Source organism: Rhinolophus hipposideros (genome assembly GCF_964194185.1).
Source record: "Rhinolophus hipposideros genome assembly, chromosome: 1".
Classification (NCBI taxonomy): domain Eukaryota; kingdom Metazoa; phylum Chordata; class Mammalia; order Chiroptera; family Rhinolophidae; genus Rhinolophus; species Rhinolophus hipposideros.
Genome location: NC_138047.1, coordinates 47,828,299 through 47,848,956, shown reverse-complemented (window position 1 = coordinate 47,848,956; position 20,658 = coordinate 47,828,299). Strand labels below are relative to the sequence as shown.

General features: G+C 33.8%; 1 protein-coding gene across 10 annotated transcripts in view; it reads left to right on the top strand.

The window, feature by feature from the left end:
- Positions 1–20,658, top strand: part of EPHA5 (EPH receptor A5) — a 366,730-nt gene that overhangs the window by 62,454 nt on the left and 283,618 nt on the right. For all 10 annotated transcript variants that reach the window (XM_081026671.1, XM_081026670.1, XM_081026667.1 and 7 more), the window contains exon 3: positions 5,828–6,491. In XM_081026671.1, the coding sequence (XP_080882797.1) occupies positions 5,828–6,491 (664 nt within the window). The remainder of the gene's footprint in view (positions 1–5,827; positions 6,492–20,658) is intronic.

The following is a 20,658-nucleotide window of genomic DNA, read 5'->3' as shown; positions in this document are numbered from 1 at the left end:
AGTATAATTTTAACCCTCCAAAAGGAGAAAACGTTGTTAATGTCAGAGAGTTCTGAAGACATTGGTTTGGCACTAATGAGTACGTCAGTAGCTCTGGGTCTCAGTTTACTCATCTGCAAAATGTTATGGTCGTGCTCTGCATGATTATGTCATGCACATAGTGTGTAATGAGAAAATTAATCTTCTCAGATGTGGGTTGATTATTTGTAGCTCTAACTATTTTTCGTACTATATTTCCTTTGAGGTTTTCACACATTGCAGGATCAATTTGAATTACAACAAATGTCTTTCAAAGCAGTATGATCTAAGATGAAGTTTGCTCTTCTATTTGAACCTCATTCTTTAAGCATTTAGGCATCCACTGGATAGGCAGGCAGACTAGGGACTCATACTTGTACCCAACATGCACTGGTCTTAATAACAAAGTATTTCTTTCTAATGAGGAACAACAACACATCTAGTGGACAACAACACATCAAAAGTAATCACACAGACAGGAAAACAAAACCAAAAATTGAAAAAGACCTGTCCCAATAATAACAGGATTTCTTACCGTTCCTGCAATTAGTCATGCTCCTAAGTCACTTACTCTTGGGGAATTTCTGGACCATTTTCTCTCAGAAGAAATGTATTGACTATATTAGGTACTTGTAGACTTCTGCACGCACACATAGACCAATGAGCTCAACTGTACATTCAACAGGGAGGAAAACATGATTTTTTGTAAGCATAGTAAGTCTTATAAAATATTATGGGGAAGAATATTAGTAATCATTTATTTGAGGAAAATAATAAAATAAGCAATTCATTAGGTTCTTACTTGAGTATATTTTACCTAATTTTAATCAGTAATGCAAAATAGGGAAAAATTCATGAAATGATGAACTGAAAATCTGATATTAAAAAGTTAAATTGCTATAATAAATTAGTAATAATAAGAAAAAACAAAATATCTTCAGTGTGTTGAAGTTTCTGATTTTTTTTTTTATATTGTATTTCATCTGATTTTTGCAATGACAGAGAACTTCCAGCAATTCTAGACTTTAGGTAAACATATTATGATGTAGCAATTGGAATGTGTTGCTCACTGGTTAAAACGAGGAAAGAACCTGACTCCCAAATTTGATCACGTAGTCAAACTATCCCAGACACTTGCTAACATTATGGATAGATACTTCTCTTTTAACAACAGCAGTTAATTAATAATTTGAGATCAGGATATCTTCAGTGAAGTTAGTAAACATACTATACAAACACTCGCGTGCGTACACACCCCCCCACACACACACACACTCTCACACACTCTGAATACCAAAATAAGTGATATCTAACAATACTTGGAATAAAATGGGAAGTCTAGAATTCATTTTTTGAGGGAGCAATTCAAAAGGAATTATACAACATATTGTGTTATTAAAGGATAATGGACAGTTACTCCTATATTCAAAGAAGAATTTATGAGGTAAACAAAGTCTTCCTATAAAGGTATGCTTGGGCATGTCAGAGTAAAGCTGGAAGCAGTTGATTCCAAGCCCTATTTTAATATCACTCTTATCAAAAAAAATTACTAAGATAGTTCTAATATTATTTGATTTGAATAGGAAATATGGTATACTGCCACTAACTGATATGCTATATCCTGGGCTTTTAATCTGTAGAGAATAGTGAAAAAGGCTAGTAAGTGAAAAATAAAAATAATATTTGAAAACATATCATGCTCATAATATTATATATATAAACTAAACTGTAAGGTATAATTGTTAAAATGTAATGCTGATAAAAAATAGTTTCATAGGTTAATATGTAAAACTACATTCAAAATAATCATATGAATTATTGGAATAAGAAAATATCTTAAATGCTTAGAGCTATAAACTGAAGAATAATTTAAAAAAATACTAATTTATAACTTTCATTTTTATATGTATTTGTAAAATTCAAACAATTGCAGAGAACAAAATTTATTTTGGTTAAATTAAAAAAAGACAAATCGTATCATTATTTATCATGTTTGAATTATTTCAAACTTCAAATTAGTACATCTCTGGTGAGGAGGGTTGTGTATATGCTTGATATGAATTAATTCAGTATAAATATTTACTGAGTGCTCTACTTTGTTTCTTGTGTTATCAGACTTGGAGATACAGCAGAGAAGAATACAATCATTTCTCTACCCTCATATCTGTGTTTCAGAGTATAGGATACATAGAGGAAAAAATCATAGATAGATAGATAGATAGATAGATAGATAGATAGACAGACAGACAGACAGATGATAGATAGATAGATAGAAAGGGAAGGAGAATCATTTACGGTTACAGGATGTCTGAAAAAAAATGTGAATTTAGTTTCGACAGAGTGGGATAGCAATCAGTGCAGTGAATCAAGGAATCCTACACACAAATCCACACATCAGGGACAGAAATGTGCTGACCAGAAGTCAGAAGGGCTACTCAGATGGTCAGGCTGGCCCTATATGAGCTTGATAAAATTCTTTCCTTTGTCTTATCTTCAATTTCCTCATTTCAAAAAGGAATAGTAGGACCAAGTCTTCTAAGGCCCCTTCTGATGTTTTATATTAGATATTAGATGATGGGATGGAGAGATTTAGTTTTCACTCCAGATTATGTGGCCAGTGTGCCAGTGGTTGGGTCTCTGTTTATACATCTAGATGTTATACAAGCTGGGACTAAAACTAGGGCTTTAGGCTGATAATCGTTCCTCTGTACAAGACCAATGAAGTGTTTGTTTGTTTCTTTTTTTTTTTTTTTTTGATGCTTCTATACCATTTTACTGAGTGACTTATAGACAGTGATCTCATTGTATCTTCCCCAACACCCTGTAATGTAGTTATTCTTTTTTTTTTAATTTATTGGGGTAACAATTGTTAATGAAATTACATAGATTTCAGGTGTACAATTCTGTATTGCATCATCTATAAATCCCATTGTGTGTTTACCAACCAGAGTCAGTTCTCCTTCCATCACCATATATGTGATCCACCTTACCAATGAAGTATTTCTATTCAGGCCTCTACTACAAAATTTCGTACCACTGTTCTTTAACTTCAATATGTTAATCTCTGTGTAGAAACAAAATACATAGAAACACAATAGAGAAAACAGAATTATATAATATGTGCCCCTGATAACTTGTAAGGTCACAATGGACTGTGCTCAGTTAATGATTCTTTGTGTATTTGGGGATGTAACATAAGGTGAGATTCTAGTCTAGTCATAGGCAGTATCTTCTGAATCAGTATTTTTAAGATGTGAAGGCAAAAGAAGTGATGCATAGGCTAGGATATTAGAAATGAGAGTGATGCTGACAAACTACGAGACAATAGGAGCTTGGGGTGAGAAACCTAATAGGACAGTGAAACACAGGCAGGGAGAAAATACTTCTCAGTGGCTTGGGTAGGAAAAGTTGGTAACTCCATGGTACACATATGGATATGAAAATAAGTTCTTTTTCATTTTCACTTCTCTGATAAATGTGGCTGACTTGTGATGCCTGACCAGGCATGGGATTAGAATGCAAATGACTTGGACTTTTCAGTGCCCAGTGGGAAAAGGAGTAAGCCTAAGCATCTGTAAGAGAAATCAAGCTAGCCCAAACGGACTGTGTAACCAGTATTAAATCTGAAAGCAAAGAAATAGGACTAACAATAATAATGAGGAAACAAATACAGAGAAACCTGGGCTCAGAGGCAGGGACTTGTGGAGTGGCTGGAGCTGAAGAACAGAGCTGCAGCCTCCTATTGCATTCAGGACCACACCTCCAACATGCCCGGGCACCTCACTTGTAGTAATCAAAGGATCAGAAAATACTTTTATTAAACCATGGATTTTAGGAAATGCTACAAAATTGAACCGAAAGTATTGTGTTTTCTATCTGTGCCCTTCATTATGTTACTGTCATCCCCTTGATATGACATTTGCAAACGTGTCTAGGAATATACCTGCTACACTCGTACATTCTTGATGAGTGTTACTTTCTCCTCTTATTTCTTCTTCATAGGTAAAATTTTTGCTGAGGATAGCAAGGTGTCCTTTTTGTATTAAAAGGGAAGAAAACTTGGAAGAACTCAATTTTTTATTTCAGCCCATCTAAAATAAATGAAATATTTTGTCCATTTCTTAGCATATTTGTCTAAATAAGAGTGGATATTTATGGAAAATGTGTATATATTACCTATTTCATTCTTGGAATGACTTATGGCAATAATTATTTAAAGTATTTCTATTCATTAGGAATAAAAAAATGTGAGTCTTCATTTATATTTCGGACACTTGTGAAAGAAAACAAATACAACCCCACCATGATAAATTCTAACATCTAAGAAAATTATAGTTTTTCTCTTCTTAATTGAGAATTTTCAGAGAAGAAAGATGCTTACACACATACTTTGAAATTATCACCTGAAGCAGCAACTATTAAGCTGTCTTGTCAAGTGCTGCTTAGCTTGCATTTTTAATAATATTTGTGATATCTCAGACTTTGTACAGACAGAGACTGTGAATTGGTTTCCTTAAAATCTGGAAGATGCTGCTATTTCAATTCTTTTTATTTGCCCAATTCATTTTACTTGCTACCAAAGTCCTATTAGAATATATGATGCAGAAATAAGACTTCTATAAATGATTTAAGGCCAAGGGTTTAAAATCTGTTTGGGTTTTGTATTAGAAGACTGTTATAAAATTAAATCTAAAACAGAAAATATAGCATTTTGATGTTTGTTTTTCATGGAAGAGCTTTTTGTATGCTATTTTCCATTTTATTTCCATTTTTCAAAGAATATATATTTAATTTTATTGCAGTTAAGTTGATTTTTTTATTGTTTTCATTTGGTTAGTTGAGGTGTTCTTTTGTATAAAATTAATCATGACATTCAGTAACCATTTATAATAAAGAGATTGATACCTGGATCACTTCAGGAAGGAAATGTAAGTAGTTCAATAATAGAGTGCTAAAACAGAAGGTGGATTTAGAAAAACAGAAGCTAAGTAGAATTTATATACATTTTGAGAGAGTACAAACGTGAGCTTAGATGAAAGAACTAAGGCTTCCCATAACAACATAATGTGAAACGTGTTAGAGAAAATAAATCTTGATGTCTTTCTCTTATGAATTTAAGAAACTCAGCAATTTTCTTTCATTACAACCTTTTATTTATATCTGTCCAATGGCAGCTAGAATTTTCAGCAGGGTCTGAGGTATATGATTTATGTGTATCTTCTGTGACTTCACATTTTTCATATTTTTGCCAGTTGAACAGAATCAAGAAATAATGATTTATTTTATTTTATATCTAAAGAAAGGTGGTTCTATGAAGATTATTATCTATATTAATGTCTGAAATCACATTCTTGGTTTATTGAAAGTCAGTATGATTTCATTGCTGGATGTATTTCACAGCCATTTTTAAAGACTTAAAACAAAATTATATGTAATTTTGTACACATAGATTCTATACAGGTTTAAGAAATTTCTTAAGTTATAATAACATCCTTATGAAGAAAAAATTTGGTACTGTACTTTTCAAACAGTGGTAATGGTTCATTGAGATTCTCAATAGTGGAATATTTTACTAGGAAAGACATTGGCTTATATTTCTTATTTCACCACATAATGTTTGGGAATCTATATAAATTATATATGCTATATAATTATATATAATTATAATCTTGCTGTATAGCTCTTTCTCCCAATACTGTATATCAAGGGTACAGAAATTTCTGCATCTGGATTAATTTTCCTTGATTATTTTTTCTGGTTATTTTCTAATTAAAAAAAGATATATTTTTTTCTATTTTATATTATACAGTGGGAAGAGATTGGTGAAGTTGATGAAAATTATGCCCCTATCCACACATACCAAGTATGCAAAGTTATGGAACAGAATCAGAATAACTGGCTTCTGACCAGTTGGATCTCCAATGAAGGTGCTTCCAGAATCTTTATAGAACTTAAGTTTACTCTGCGGGACTGCAACAGTCTTCCTGGAGGACTTGGGACCTGTAAGGAAACTTTTAACGTGTATTATTTTGAGTCCGATGATGAGAATGGGAGAAATATCAAGGAAAACCAGTACATCAAAATTGATACCATTGCTGCTGATGAAAGCTTTACAGAACTTGATCTTGGTGACCGTGTCATGAAACTGAATACAGAGATCAGAGACGTAGGACCTCTAAGCAAAAAGGGATTTTATCTTGCCTTTCAAGATCTGGGTGCTTGCATTGCTCTGGTTTCTGTGCGTGTGTACTATAAAAAATGTCCTTCTGTGGTGCGACATTTGGCTGTCTTCCCTGACACAATTACTGGAGCCGATTCTTCTCAGTTACTTGAAGTGTCGGGCTCCTGTGTCAACCATTCTGTGACAGATGAACCACCCAAAATGCACTGCAGCGCTGAAGGGGAGTGGCTGGTGCCCATCGGAAAATGCATATGCAAGGCAGGATATGAAGAGAAAAATGGAACCTGTCAAGGTAAGGGTGTGCCTGAGTATCTGCCGGTGTTGTCTGTGTCAGTTGGATCATGTATATGCATTTTCTCAAATGATTATGAGCAAGTGACCTTTTACTTTGCTAATTTATGGAGATTTTTTTCTTTTCAAGTTTGATTTCTCTCTTCTCAGAATTTTAAATTTTCTGGCAACGTTGACAGATTTAATGTTATGTTTTAGTGGCTATACGTAGTTAATACACAGAGAGTGTCTTGCAGTGTAATATTTCATATGCATTTTTACTTTTAGAAGTTTTATTTTTGAACTCAAACCGAGGGATTATTTCCTTGTCTGTAACTTTCTTTGTATGATAATTATCTGCTACTCTACTGCTATTTTCTTTTGATGAAGAGAAAACTAGTACTTTGCTTGCTATATAAAATTCAAATGCAAATCTTAGATGAGACTTGTTTTGGCTTGCTTTTAACTGCCTAAAAAAATTCTTCAAAAATAAGTTCAACCATATGAACTCCATAGGAAAACATTTGCAAGGTGGCAGGACTCAGTTTACTGTGTTATTTAGATATAATTGCTGTTACATGCTTGCTTTTAAAAATTTGCAGGTCATTTTTAAATGCATAATAAGTAGTGCCCAAGAAAATAACTGCTTGCAAATAGAGCCAATACAAAAAGGTCATTTCAAAGCAATTTGCACTTGAAGATTTTTTTTTTTCTGTTTTTTCTTTTAAATTGAAACTTGATCATGCATGCTTCCCTCTTCATTTGAAAATACCTCATTTTTCCCTCAGTGTGGTGAGTTACCCTTTTAAATTGGATATTTAGCAATGGCTTTTGGAACAGGATTGTACTTTATGTCAAAGTGAAGAACAGCTTATGAGGAAGAAGTGGTTTTTCCTTAAAAAGAAATCATTCATCTTTATGGCCCGAACGTGTTTTCGCCATGATGTTAACATACTAAATAGGTATTGAGAGTTAATGTGTAATAACTAAGGAGAAAATCAAATGCTGTAGCGTCCCTTAAACCCTACCTGGTAGCTTCAGGTCTATCCCCCGCCCTCTCAAATCCTCTATAGAATGTGAATCAAACTTGCTCAGGTTTGTGTAGGCCAAAAAGGAGATTGATTAAAAATCCAGGGAAACAAAGACTAGGAAAATTACCTGTAAATCATAGTGACTTTGCTTAATTATTTCTCTCTGGAAACATATTGCCCCATATTTAAACTTCTTTTTTCAGCATCAGCTCATATGTATTTTGTCTATGGAAATTAAGTGTATGGTTGTTTTTCCTTGTAATCTATAATTCTCTACACACACACATGTTTTATTAAATGAAAATTATGTTTCAGAAATGCTTTTAACTTTGCCAGGGAAATTCATCAGATTTCATTCAGGATTGGACTTAAAGGAAAGTTCTAACTAACCTTAACATTTTTCTTTTTTTTGAGCATTTTTCTTTTTCTAAGGTGAGGATATATCTAATTGTGGAATCAGAAGTGGGAACTAAATATAGTCTGTTGAATATATTTCATTCTTTCCCCAAAATATTTACAGTACAGATCTTACTGTTTCTAAAACAAAAAAACAAACAAACAAAAAAAAAGTTTTGTAACATTATAAAGCAACATACTGTATTTGATTATTTGTTTATATCAATTTAGAGACTATGTGGCCACTTTAGTTCAGAACACAAGGACTTTTGTCTTCATTCATATTGCAGAGGGTATAAAAGACCTTTGCAATTTAGAGGTTAATTTTTGGTTGTTGCTGGGATTAAAGTATTCTGCAGCTGCTTATTATGAAAATATCTTGGGGAAGTAGTGTTTTGAGAGAATGTTTCTTAGTGTGGGTATTTAATGCATATTTTTCTCTTCTCATTCTTTTAACAATTGAGGAGTAGAGACCTAACTGAGAGACAAAATGGTGAGTTGCAGAGACTACTTTGTAGAAAGCTTCATGAAACTGGACTCTGTCTTAATTAATTCATTTGTTATCCCACACTAATAGTAAGAACAAAGACTATGGTCATGAATGCTGTGAACTAACTACAGAGCCCCAGAGGGTGTTCTATACAGTGTAGTCTGTGTGAATAGTGCTTCTTCTTGTTTTCCAATGTTCAAATGGTATGTGGCCACTCTATAAGGAATTTCAAATGTTTCTTCTGTAAATAACTCATCTCATTGGATGAATATATTAATGTTGAAGGTTTGCTTTGGAGAATAAAGCCATCATAGATATTCCCTAGGTATTCATATCTATACATAATACGTATATGCAAGTAAATGTGTGTGTGTGTGTGTGTGTGTGTGTGTGTGTGTGTGTGTGTGTCTTTTAAAACTCCACCATAACTCTAAGTCATCTTAACGTGCTATCCCCCAACTTTTAAGTGGGGAATCTCAATGTTTTGGAACTATCTTTGATAGGCCAGAAATCTAAGAACCATTCTTAACATTTCCTTTCTACTCACTACCTGGTTTCAATCCGTCACATAGTGTTTATAGAAATCACCACCCGAATATCTCTTAAAATTATCCACATCTCTTTTTCCTTTTACTCCAATCTATAAGCATATCCTATTAAAACTTTATTTTCAAACATAGTGGATGACTTTATATAAAGTTTTGATTTTTAAGCATGTGAATGTATCACTTCTACAAAATTGCAGATCTGGTTGTTTCACACAGATATTCTCATCCCCCACCTACCTGCCCACACACACTTTAAATACTTCAATGGTTATTTTAAGGTAAAGTTTTTATGGTAGCTTAAGATCCTACATGGCTTTACCCCTATTATCTCTCCAGACACGTCTTAAACTATGTTTCCTCCCCTGTCCTATGCATTAGCCACTCTGGCTTTCTTTCAAAGGCAATTGACTCACTTTCACTCTTTCTTCTCTATGATTCTGTTCCCTTAAACATTTTTCTACCTCCTTAACACCTGGTTAATTCACACTAATTGGTCAGATCTGTGCTCCAACAACACATCCTCAGGGAGGCTGTCCCTGACTCTCCAAACTAAGTCAGGCCTGTCTGTCATTTACTCATATCTGTCATAAAAACCAGTTAGAGTTATGATTTTGCAATTATTTGTTATTTGATTAATAATTCTACAACTCCCATTAGGCTACATACTCCTTGAAGGGAGGGGAGGTGTATATTATCTTAAGGAATGATAAAGAAATCAAAAGGCAGGTGGTAGGGACAATGAATTCAAAAGAGAAGACATAGAATGGGCAAAGGCATAAAATAATAATTGTGTTTTTAAATTATTGATTTATTTTACCTTTGTATTTGTCAGTATAAAATATTATCGGTCAGAAAATTGACAAATAATGTCTTTTATTCTAATTTATTTTTTTTTGCATGGAGATCATATTTAATCTAATTTTGTTTGTTTAATTCCTTTTAAATTGATCCTTTCTTGGTTCTAGGATTTGCAGGCCAAATTTTCATTTCCAGGTATAAAATCATATGTGGTTGGGATATGATATATTAACCATTATAGAGGCTAGCTTAGTGATTTTTGTAGAGCGTAAACAACTCATACTGAAATGTGTTTATAATATAAGCTTATTACATATTTACATTTGATTTCTCAGTTTCTTTTTTTATAATATGATTGATATCAAAATGATCTGCATTGACTGTGAGAATAATCAGGTTGGAATTTAGCTCAGACTCCAACCTACTGAATGGTAGAAATCCCACAGTTTTTCTCTTTTCACGTTGTTATTAAGTTTTCAAATTCCTCAGTAAGGCAAAGTTCAATGCAGGCATTAGAGTAATAGATATTGGTTGTTAGATAAAATTTTGTCCTCAAATTACTTGATTTCATAACATTAGTCTTTTTGTTTTATTTTCACACAAAAGAAATTATGAAAAAATAATATTTTATTTATGTAGGTGTGAAAATATATACTCAGATAGGTAAAGGCCTTGGTGTTAGAGCTAATGTAATACATAGAACTTCCCAAATGTATTTTTTTTCCACTAAACCGTGATTCCCCGTATCACCAACACAAGTAGTTGAATTTATTTCTGCATCTTCTAAGTACTAAGAGGATACATGTATTTAGAAAATAGTTAAAACTTACCTCAATTAGAAGGTTTTCAGTATATTTTATCAATATTATTTTGCTATAGTTCTGTACTCTCTTTACCCTGAGATAAAATGTTCAATATTTTAGAATGGAGATAATGTGTCTCGGCCAGAGTGAGGCTAGAAAAGTGAGATATGAGTTGTGATCGAACAATATGGAGAATGTTTAAATAAATTTAAAAAAATACAGTAAAAGACATAGTATCATTAATCCCTCTCAAAAAACTCCCCCTCGCTTCGAACACACTTATCCCATCTTTCTTTTTTTTAATTAATCATGAGCTTTCTTAATTTTTATTCAGATGTTGGACATACTAATATTTAATTGGATTGCTAACAGAATCATGAAAATAATTTAGACTATAACTGTACCAAAATGTCAAAGAAGCAAAATATTATTTTCCCTATTACATAATTTTGCCAGAAATTCTCTCTCTCTCTTTTTTTTTTTTTTCCATCGTTCCTGCCACTTCCGGAAGCAGTTCTGGAAGTCTCTTTCATGAGGGTCTTTAGTTACGCTGTCATGGCTGTCTTGATGTCCTGAATCATTTTGACTTTGGAGAAGAACCAGAAGTCGCACGGTGCCAGATCTGGTGAATAAGGTCGATGAGGACACACCGTAATATGATTATTGGACAGAACTTGCTGTACCAGAAGCGACGTGTGACACAGAGCACCAGAGCACTGTCATGATGGAGGATGATCTATAGCACACTTTAAAACACAGCTTCTCTCAACCGTAGCTCACACCTGACTGATTACACCAAATAAGTTGAAACTTGTCACACTCTGTTACTAAGGTTCCACATGCTGCATTCTGTATTGAAGATCCCTCTGCCTTTTCCTTGGATGGCACTCAGTAACAGCATTCACTGTATTGTTTGATAACAATGAAAAGACTCTGTGTCACACATTACATTTGGTAAGGCAATTTCTGTCCAATAAAAACTTATTATAGTATGTCTTCATCCACCTTAATCACTGAATCTGGCATCATGCGACTTCTGGCTCTTCCCCAAAGTCAAAATGACCATGAAAGCTAAATGTTTTGAATTGATTCAGGACATCGAGGCAGCCATGACAGCACAACTAAAGACCCTCATGAAAGAGGACTTCCAGAACTGCTTCAGAAAGTGGCAAGAATGTTGGGATAAGTGTGTTCAAAGCAAGGGGGAGTATTTTGAGGGGGATTAATGGCAATGTGTCTTTTACTGTATTAATTTTTTTATTTAAATATTCACTGTATTGTTTGATCGTACCTCATATCTCCTTAGTTTTTCCTCTTTGATAATCAAGATATGTAGAGACTTAATTAAGGATATAATTATATTAAGAAACTGAAGTTTGAGTAAATCTGTTGTAATTATTTTCATATGTTAATATTTTCCAAGTTGGTACTAGATGACCTGGTAGTTGCTATCACATCATGCTCATGTGACCTGAAATACATGCAGGGCTTGATGGAGTAGACTCAAAGGCTTTTAGAGACTGAACCTTCAGGATTCAGAATGCTGGGCAGTTCATTAACATAAGTCTTCAACCCAGAAGACAACCAAGAATTCGAGAGTCCCAGTTCATTTAACAATTCATGATCTATCATCTTCATGCCCCCTCATTTAACTTCCTTTAAGAGAAATTGACTACCTTTCTCATAATAATTGTTTTTAAGCATGTGACAAAATACCATGGTTCCTACTGTGTTAACTTTAAAATATAGAGTGCATTTATTTTTCTACAGCTTACTTTTATGCCTGAATTTTCTGTAATAACCTGCTTTAAGTATACAAATTTATTTCTTTGAAATGAAGCAAATAATGTATTAAATCCACTTATAAAAATATGTTTTCCTACTTGTTATCTATTATTATTTCTGATGAAATTCATGCTATTTTTTTCCTTTAAGAGTCATATGCAATTTGTTTTTGAGTGCAAAATTGTTAGCAAAAACCCATTTTGGAGGTTTCTGCTCTTTATTGAAGTGAACATGTTTGACAGAAGCGATTGAGTTCACATGAATCAAATGTTGCCTGCTGAGTTCTCTTATGATTATGTTGCTGACTTAGATGCGAGGCAAGACCACTAATCTTCATCAGTTGCTAGTGGAATGAAGTAGTAATTTGAAATTACCCCTAGATAATTATAGTTTCACTTATATCAAATGAAGAGATTTAGATTGTGGGTCACTGCCAAAACCAGTCAGAGTGAAGAAGGTATATAATGCATGCTAAAATACAGGGTAAAGCGGGAAGGTTACATGCCGAGGGCTATGGAGAAAAAGCACTTATTAATTGTCCAACTGGGAGATGATTGCACAGCAAGGAAAATGTAGTAAAAATACTGACTCAAGAAAGAGCTTTGATTCAGAAGCAGTACAGATACTGCAGGGAGTTGTATGTCGATCATTCATACTTCTGGTCCATATTTATGTTTGAAACAAAATTGGCTGGAAATACAGTATATTAGGTGTTCCTGTAATTATGCATTGGAGTGCCTAGTTATTTTTAATTAGGCACGTTACCAAAAAAGCATCAAAGGGGTTGAACTTTTGGTTCTATTTGGTATGTTCTTTTATGTAACAAAAGGAAACTAATTTTAATTTTAAAAATTTAACAAAAGATGGCAATTATGGAAGTACAGAGTATCAATAAATCAATGAGGCATGTGTGTGTGTGTGTGTGTGTATGTGTGTGTGTGTGTGTGTGTGTCTTACTGCTGCAAACCATTACCAAGACAATTAAACAGTTAAATCATTTCATCCATTTTCAGATATTACACATGTGAATAATGAAATAGATTTTTTTTTCTTTTAAATTCCTCCCTTGAATAATTTTGGATTTGTTTTATTGAACTTTCAGAGCATTCTCTGCATTTGTTTTTGTTTTTGCTTTCCTTTTTTCCTAAATCAAGGTTTCTCACTACTGGCACTATTGATATTTTGGACCAGATACTTTTTGGTTGGGGAAGGGAGTGGTACTGTTTATTGCAGGATATTTAGCAGCTTCTCTGGCCTCTAATTTAGTAGGATGTAGTAGGGTGCTCTACACCTCATTTTGATCGTCAAAAATGCCTCTGTGTGTTGCCAAATGTCTCCTGGGGGGCAAAATCACTCCCAGTTGAGAACCACTAATCTGACTACGCCCTCAGTCCACATGAGCAGATATGCTTCTAAAACAAAATGTTTACAGACAGTTACCTTTGCAAAAGTGAATTTGTACTTAAAATTCTGCAGAATAAAGGAGGTGTACATTTTGAAAGGTGATGAACTTAGCTTGGATATAGTAGGAGATATGCTGCATGTGAAAGGCAGCATACTTTAGTGATTTAAGCACATAAATTCTGAGCCAGAATCCCTGGATTCAAATCCTACCCCTGCCACTTATGAACATTATGTATTTTCTAAGCTCTTATTAAAATATATTTACAGGAAAAACATATTTACAGGAAAATGTGTCTGTGTAATATAAAATAACGGGAGTTTCAGGTTAGAAAATTCTCTAGTTTACTTAAACTAGATACTGTATTCTTGATTAAAGGATAATTCTACATTTTTATTTATTGGTGATCAAAACTATGTGAATATATTAGAACCTTGTTTACAAAGAAGATTTGCTTTATGGTTTGATATTATCACTCATTCTTTAAATCACTATTGTACTGGGCACTGTATCCCATCTGTGCAATTCCCGTATCCAGGATTGCAGACATAGACATACAGACATACCTATGGACTCACAGCTACACTTATAATTGATGAGAGTTGCTCATGGCAGTGAGTGTGCACGGTCAGGTAGGGTGGTAAGAAAATGTTTTTTCTGAAAAGGTGATGTTTAACATAGACATGGAGAAAAACGCTAAGTAAAGAGCTGGGGAGCAGTTAACAAGTAGAGGGAGTCTCAGTGTTTCTAATATATTAATCAATTTTGTGTACTTCTCTTATTTATGAACTCATATTTTTAAAAATTCATTTGAATATTAGAACCTGAATAATGAAAGAACTGCTAACTCTGAAATTCCCTGCTAAAAGAAGCTATTCATATACATAATATACTACTACTTCCCCGAAAATAAGACCTAGATGGACCATCAGCTCTAATGCATCTTTTGGAGCAAAAAGTAATGTAAGACTGAGTCTTATATTATATTATACTACATTATATTATATTATATTATTATACCCGGTATTATATTATATTAAAATAAAACCGAGTCTTATATTAATTTTTGCTCCAAAAGACGCATTAGAGCTGATGGTCTGGGTAGGTCTTATTTTCAGGGAAACACGGTATCTTAAGAATAGAACAATTTTAATAATATCTGGGGTCAAATACATGCATATAAACAATTCAGTTTATGAATAGTATTGGTGGATAGGTGCTTGTAAATTATTACACTATTGAACAAATAGGAGTCTTTCCTCTTTTAAGAACTCAGAGTTTCATTGGCCCAACAATGGTTAATAACTTCTGAATCTTCTGATATATGTGCATAGTAAAAAAGGGAAACTTGGCAATGAAAGACAGGGACTAGAAGAGCCTCACACTTCGTAATATCTCCTTGACAAACTTTTAATCTTGATTTGCCCTTCTAACTTCTTACTCATGAAAGAAAATATGCTAGTCAAAGTCTTGAGTCTCTCCCTCCTTCCTGTAGCTATCTCACTCTACATTCTCTCTCTCTCCATATATGTGTGTGTGTGTGTGTGTGTGTGTGTGTGTGTGTGTGTGTATGGAGATATGTTTATCTGTGTGTGTATATATATTTAGATAAATGCTATACTTCATATTTAAAGTAATAAGAAAAATTGCTTTGTAAGTTTTACTTTGAGTAGATCTCTAGGATGTTTTATTTTGTTGATGGCACATTCCACATTCTTAATATACAAATTAGTGAACTTAAGCTCCATCGTGATTGTATGGATAGAGAATTCATGAATAGATTTATGTTCAAGTGACTCATAGTGAACAAAACACCTCCTGATAATAAACATTTATTAAAATTACATGTACTGGATAGACTCCTTTTATTATAATAAATTAATATAGAAAGATAATTATCAGAAAAAATATTTAAACATAAAGATCTTACAAATGCCATATCTTAATTGGTATATTCAGCATTGGTTTAAAATTCATAACATTTAAATGTGCTAGGAAACCAAAACGTATTCCCAAACATAGTTTGCTTATTTTCTTGTTACTGATAAAGCAGCTAAAGGACTTTCACTAAGTCTCGGAACATAAATCAATATAGCTCTCATGAGAAAAGTTGTGTGTACCGAGAAATTTAATGTTGAAAACTCACTAAATGTGAGTCAGTGTCAAACATCTCAGTGTCCGTTCTCAGATATTTAAGAGCAAAATACTAAAACAGCAACAAAAAACGAATGCAAATAATAAGAGACAAAGTAGGCAACACTTGCGTAAAAGCATTAAGTACACTTAAAGCCTTAAAATTGATCTGTGAAATCACCAAAAGAGTTTTGTGTGCTGTAAATTAAAAGCATTGGGCTTTAAGGCGATGCAGCCCTCAGTTCAAACGTCACTCTTCCATTTGGTAAATGTGTGATGGTGGCCAAATACAAAACCAGAACTCCTATGTGAAATGTTAACTAATATGATATGCACCTGCAAAGTCTGCCTGTCCTTGCGTAGTAAGCTCACCTTCTTCATGAATGGGGTGTGGACCGGCAGCATCAGCATGACCTGAGAACTTTTTAGAAATGCAGAGTTTCAGGCCCTTCCCCAGAAAAACTGCGTTTGAATGTACATTTAACAAGATCCCCTAGTGTTGAAAAGCACTGATATAAGAGACTCCTGGAGTGAATATTCCTTTCTTCTTTTACAGGCTAGGAAACTGAGATACAGATAAGTTAGGACAATATAACTACATAAGGGCAAGAACAGAAATGTATTTATTTTAATCTCTTTGAATATATGTCAAAACATTGTACTATCCATGTGGTTTCAGAACTCTTTTCCATTATATGGTATTTATGTAGCATTAAATATTAAACTATTTTGTATTATGTGTTTATATAGCATTAACTATATTAAATGGCATTAATTCTATATTTATGTCTTCTTCCAGATGATTTTTAATACAAGTTTTTGGTATAATTATAATTACTCTGTTTCCCTGAAAATAAGACCTAGCCAGACATTCAGTTCTAATTCATCTTTTGGAGTAAAAATTAATATAAGACTGGTATTATATTATATTATATTATATTATATTATATTATATTATATTATATTATATTAATGATATTAAAGACTCGGTCTTATAGTAAAATAAGACTGGGTCTTATATTAATTTTTGTTCCAAAAGGTGCATTAGAGCTGATTGGTCAACTAGGCCTTATTTTCGGGCAATCATGGTATATAACTTTTGATAGTTTAGGACCTAATGATATTTTCTTTTTTTAATTTCTGCTAATTTCATCTTGAGTTAGGCGTTCCATATTTACTTGCATGTGTTTGTGCAATTATCAGAAGTAGACAATATTGGCAAATTACGGGGAGACGCAAACCAAAGCAAAGTAGAGGAAAAAGTACAAATGGCACCCATGTCTTAATCACTCCTGTTTAAGAATGACTTGTTCATTTTTGGGGTGTTTGCTGTTTTTTAATTGACTTGTAGGGATTTCTCACTGGATTTAGCATTGTATTCTACTATAAAGTATTTTGGAGACAAACTTTTATCTAATTCTACTGTTTTCAACATTTACAGTGCAACACAATTTTAATCCATATCGTTGTTGGATGCACCTACAAGAAATTCTAATTCCATTGTGTGGTGCTGGCCGAGGCGTCAGTATTTTTTTAAAAAGCTCCTCAGGTGATTGTAATATGCAGCCAGGGTTAAGAATTATTTTAATAGTTAGGATTAAGGTTTGGTGGTTGGTGGGGCTAGTACACCCCAAAAGCTCATCCAGGGAAGGCCACAGATTTTGATTCTTGAAGACTGTGATTTCTTTTTCCCCATTAAGAGGTCATGCACACACAAAGCCTCTTTGGTCCTTGACTCTCCTCCTACCCATGGGCAGTGTTTGTCCCAGTGCCTTCTTGAGGGTACAGCCAGCTCTTCAAAGTTTCAGGCTCTCTGAAAGGTTCCCCACTTGGTGTAAGGCTATGGCCTTTTCTCCTGGAGCTGGGCTCATTAAAATCCAATTCTACTGGTTTCCCACATCCCACCTCACTCCACCCAATGCAGCAGAGTCAGCTCCAGCAGGGAGAACCCCAGCTTTTAGCTCCCTTGTTTCTGCTCATCCCCATGCCAATTTCCCCACCCAGCTCTCTCCCATCACTGCCTCCTGCCTTTCCCAGACTTTTTTTCATTTATTTCTTTTCTTGTAATTTCCCTGCATTAAACCAAAACATTACAAAATGAGCCCCAAACTTTATTCTATTTAGTTGAGCCTTTCTAGGTTTTTGTACCTGGAGCATTTTCAGGTTTTCTTAGACCCTTGTGTTGTTGGAACCTAAAGCCTTGGGTGAACTAGTACATTCTAAACTTTAGTCTATAGTTCTCCAAGTATACAATGCCCACATATAAAACTTAACTTTGAGAAATTATTGCAGAACTACAGGAAGCTAAAATTAGTGAAAGACTCATATTTCCCTGTCTAAAACACTCCCTACCTGCTAAATAAGAAATTTAATGGTTATTAGTTACATCGGAAATATTTTTTCCAAAGTACATTTTTGTTTTAGTGAACACATTATTTTATTGAGTTAATATATGGAAAAAATTAAACTGAAACATTTGGCAAATGAAGTAACTTTTTCTTTAATGAGAATTGATATTTTAACATTGTAATGAATAGAGAAAAGGTGATTTTTTTTTACTTTTATTCTTCTGCAAGTAGTATTAGAATTAAAACTATTTATAAACATAGAAGGAAGAAAAATCCCTTCAGGTCTTTGCATTCATTCCATATTATCTAAATAACTAATAAGAAGCTCAGCTTACTTTGTAGTTATCAATCTAATTTATTTATTTACATATCTACTTTACACGACTTATAGGAAAAAAGGTAAGTAGGCTGTTTACTTAAACTGTATAATTTATTGCCTTTAAATTTAACTTATACATTAGTCTAGGAGGACATGCCAATTATTATAAAGCAGGAAGGAATGGAGCCACTAGCCCTGGCATAGTTCTTTCTAGAAAGTTTATCATTCATTAGCTGTAACAGTAAAAACTATGAATTCTAAGCTATCTATGATCTCATAACTGGTTTTCATTACATGAAAATGCTTTTGTAGTTTTTATTATTTCTGGTTATGGATGTGGATCACATCTTATGTTTTAGCATTTGTCTTTGGTGTTTAAATGCTTTATGTGCATTTGAGGATGACCAGTAGGGATTCAACTGTAAGAACTAAAATGATTTGTTGATATGCTTTTATCTTTTCTGAGCGTAAGGGTATCCTGCTCTTCTGAGTACTGTGAAGGTATAGTTTAGAAAAAGAAAAGGAAAGGAAAGAAAGTAGAGCAACAGTTTGGGGAAAGTAACAATTAGAGCAAATGATAATTTGACTGATGGATAACTCCATTTCTTTGATGGAATTGTTAGCAGGAATCAGATTTAAAGAATGAATGCTCCAAAGTTCCTGCTGTGTGATTATGAAGGAGAATAATAATACACTACTCCATATGCATAAGGGCTTTTCCTCTGATGAATTCAAAGCACTTTGAAAGGATTCCACTAGGAGATTTTTAAAATAAAGAATGAGACTATCAAAATTTTATTTTCTATTTTATGGATTAGAAAGGAATGAGATGTGATTTCAGCAAGGTTTCCTGGTGCTTCCCTCATGCTTCCCTTTCCCACATGAACTGGAGTTTTGCACCTCACAATCAAAAAGCAACATAATTCCTTGCTCCTGTGAATAGTTTCCTGATATTCCCTCGTCCCAATATTTTCTAATGCTAAAAGCTTCTTTTTTTAGAACCAGACTGACCTGTATTCTTTATTTATTTAAAATTCTCTTTAGAAGGTTTTGCGTGTCATCTGTTTTTTTCTCTTGTGGTTCAAGCATGATTTAATATGTCAACACTGGTTTGCTTAACTGGGTTTGATTGTCTTCCATACTTAGAACTAGGCAATTGCCTTTCAAGCATGTCGCTGCCCAGATAAATGAAATGTCACAACAGTGAGGACTCCTTGTTTTGTGACAGAGTAGCTTTCTTTGACACAGTCAGTGGTTGGTTGGAGAGAGTGTGGTGAGGGCATTTAAATAGTAATAATAGAGCCCACTTAAGTCAGATTGGTCCTCTTCAAGCCCACACAAACCAGCAGCAACAGATAATGGACTTAAATCTGGGGGACTTCACAGTTCATTCAGGAGAAAATGAAGTTAAATCCAAAATAGGAACTTTTTCCCCACTATGGATAAGAGGAAAACATCTGTTACCAGTTCCCTCAAAATAATACTCAGGGATAGCACTTTGTTTTATAGTTTGATTTCTTCCATGCTTTATTTCCAGGCCCTGAGATGCTATTGTTCTCGGTACATAATGTTAGAAAGGAATCCATAGGGGAAAAAATCCACTGTCTCCTACAATAAAAGTATTGTTTATGATTTCAAAACCTGGATTGGATTTTTAAAAAATGGAGGATCATAAAATTTAGCACTTGGTCCAAAGGAAATTCTCAGTACATGGTATTTAACTTTAAAAGTTGAAAACAATTTCAGTGAGTGATAAACCTAGACAAAGTGCTAGTGTGGTTTTAGTTTGTTGCTTTTTTGTTTGTTTGTTTTGTACTAATGTTTGTTGGTGCTGCCACCAACACCCTGGGGTGTAGACCTACTCTTCTAAGACAACAGAACACTGGGAGATGGGAGCATTCTCTGTCCAGGCCAGTATTCCCCAGGTCAGCTACTCACATCAGACCAGAGGTTTCTGAGTTGAGTTTGTATGAGTGTAGTGTGAAATTTTTTATCTCAATTTGAGAGGGAAATAAACTGGACCAACCAGGAATGTTGCAAGTAATTAAATGTACGTTACAGGAATGGAGAGTCCATTAATAATGAACCGTGGTTGGGTACTGAAGGAAGAAGAAATGAGTCATTCAGGAACACAAA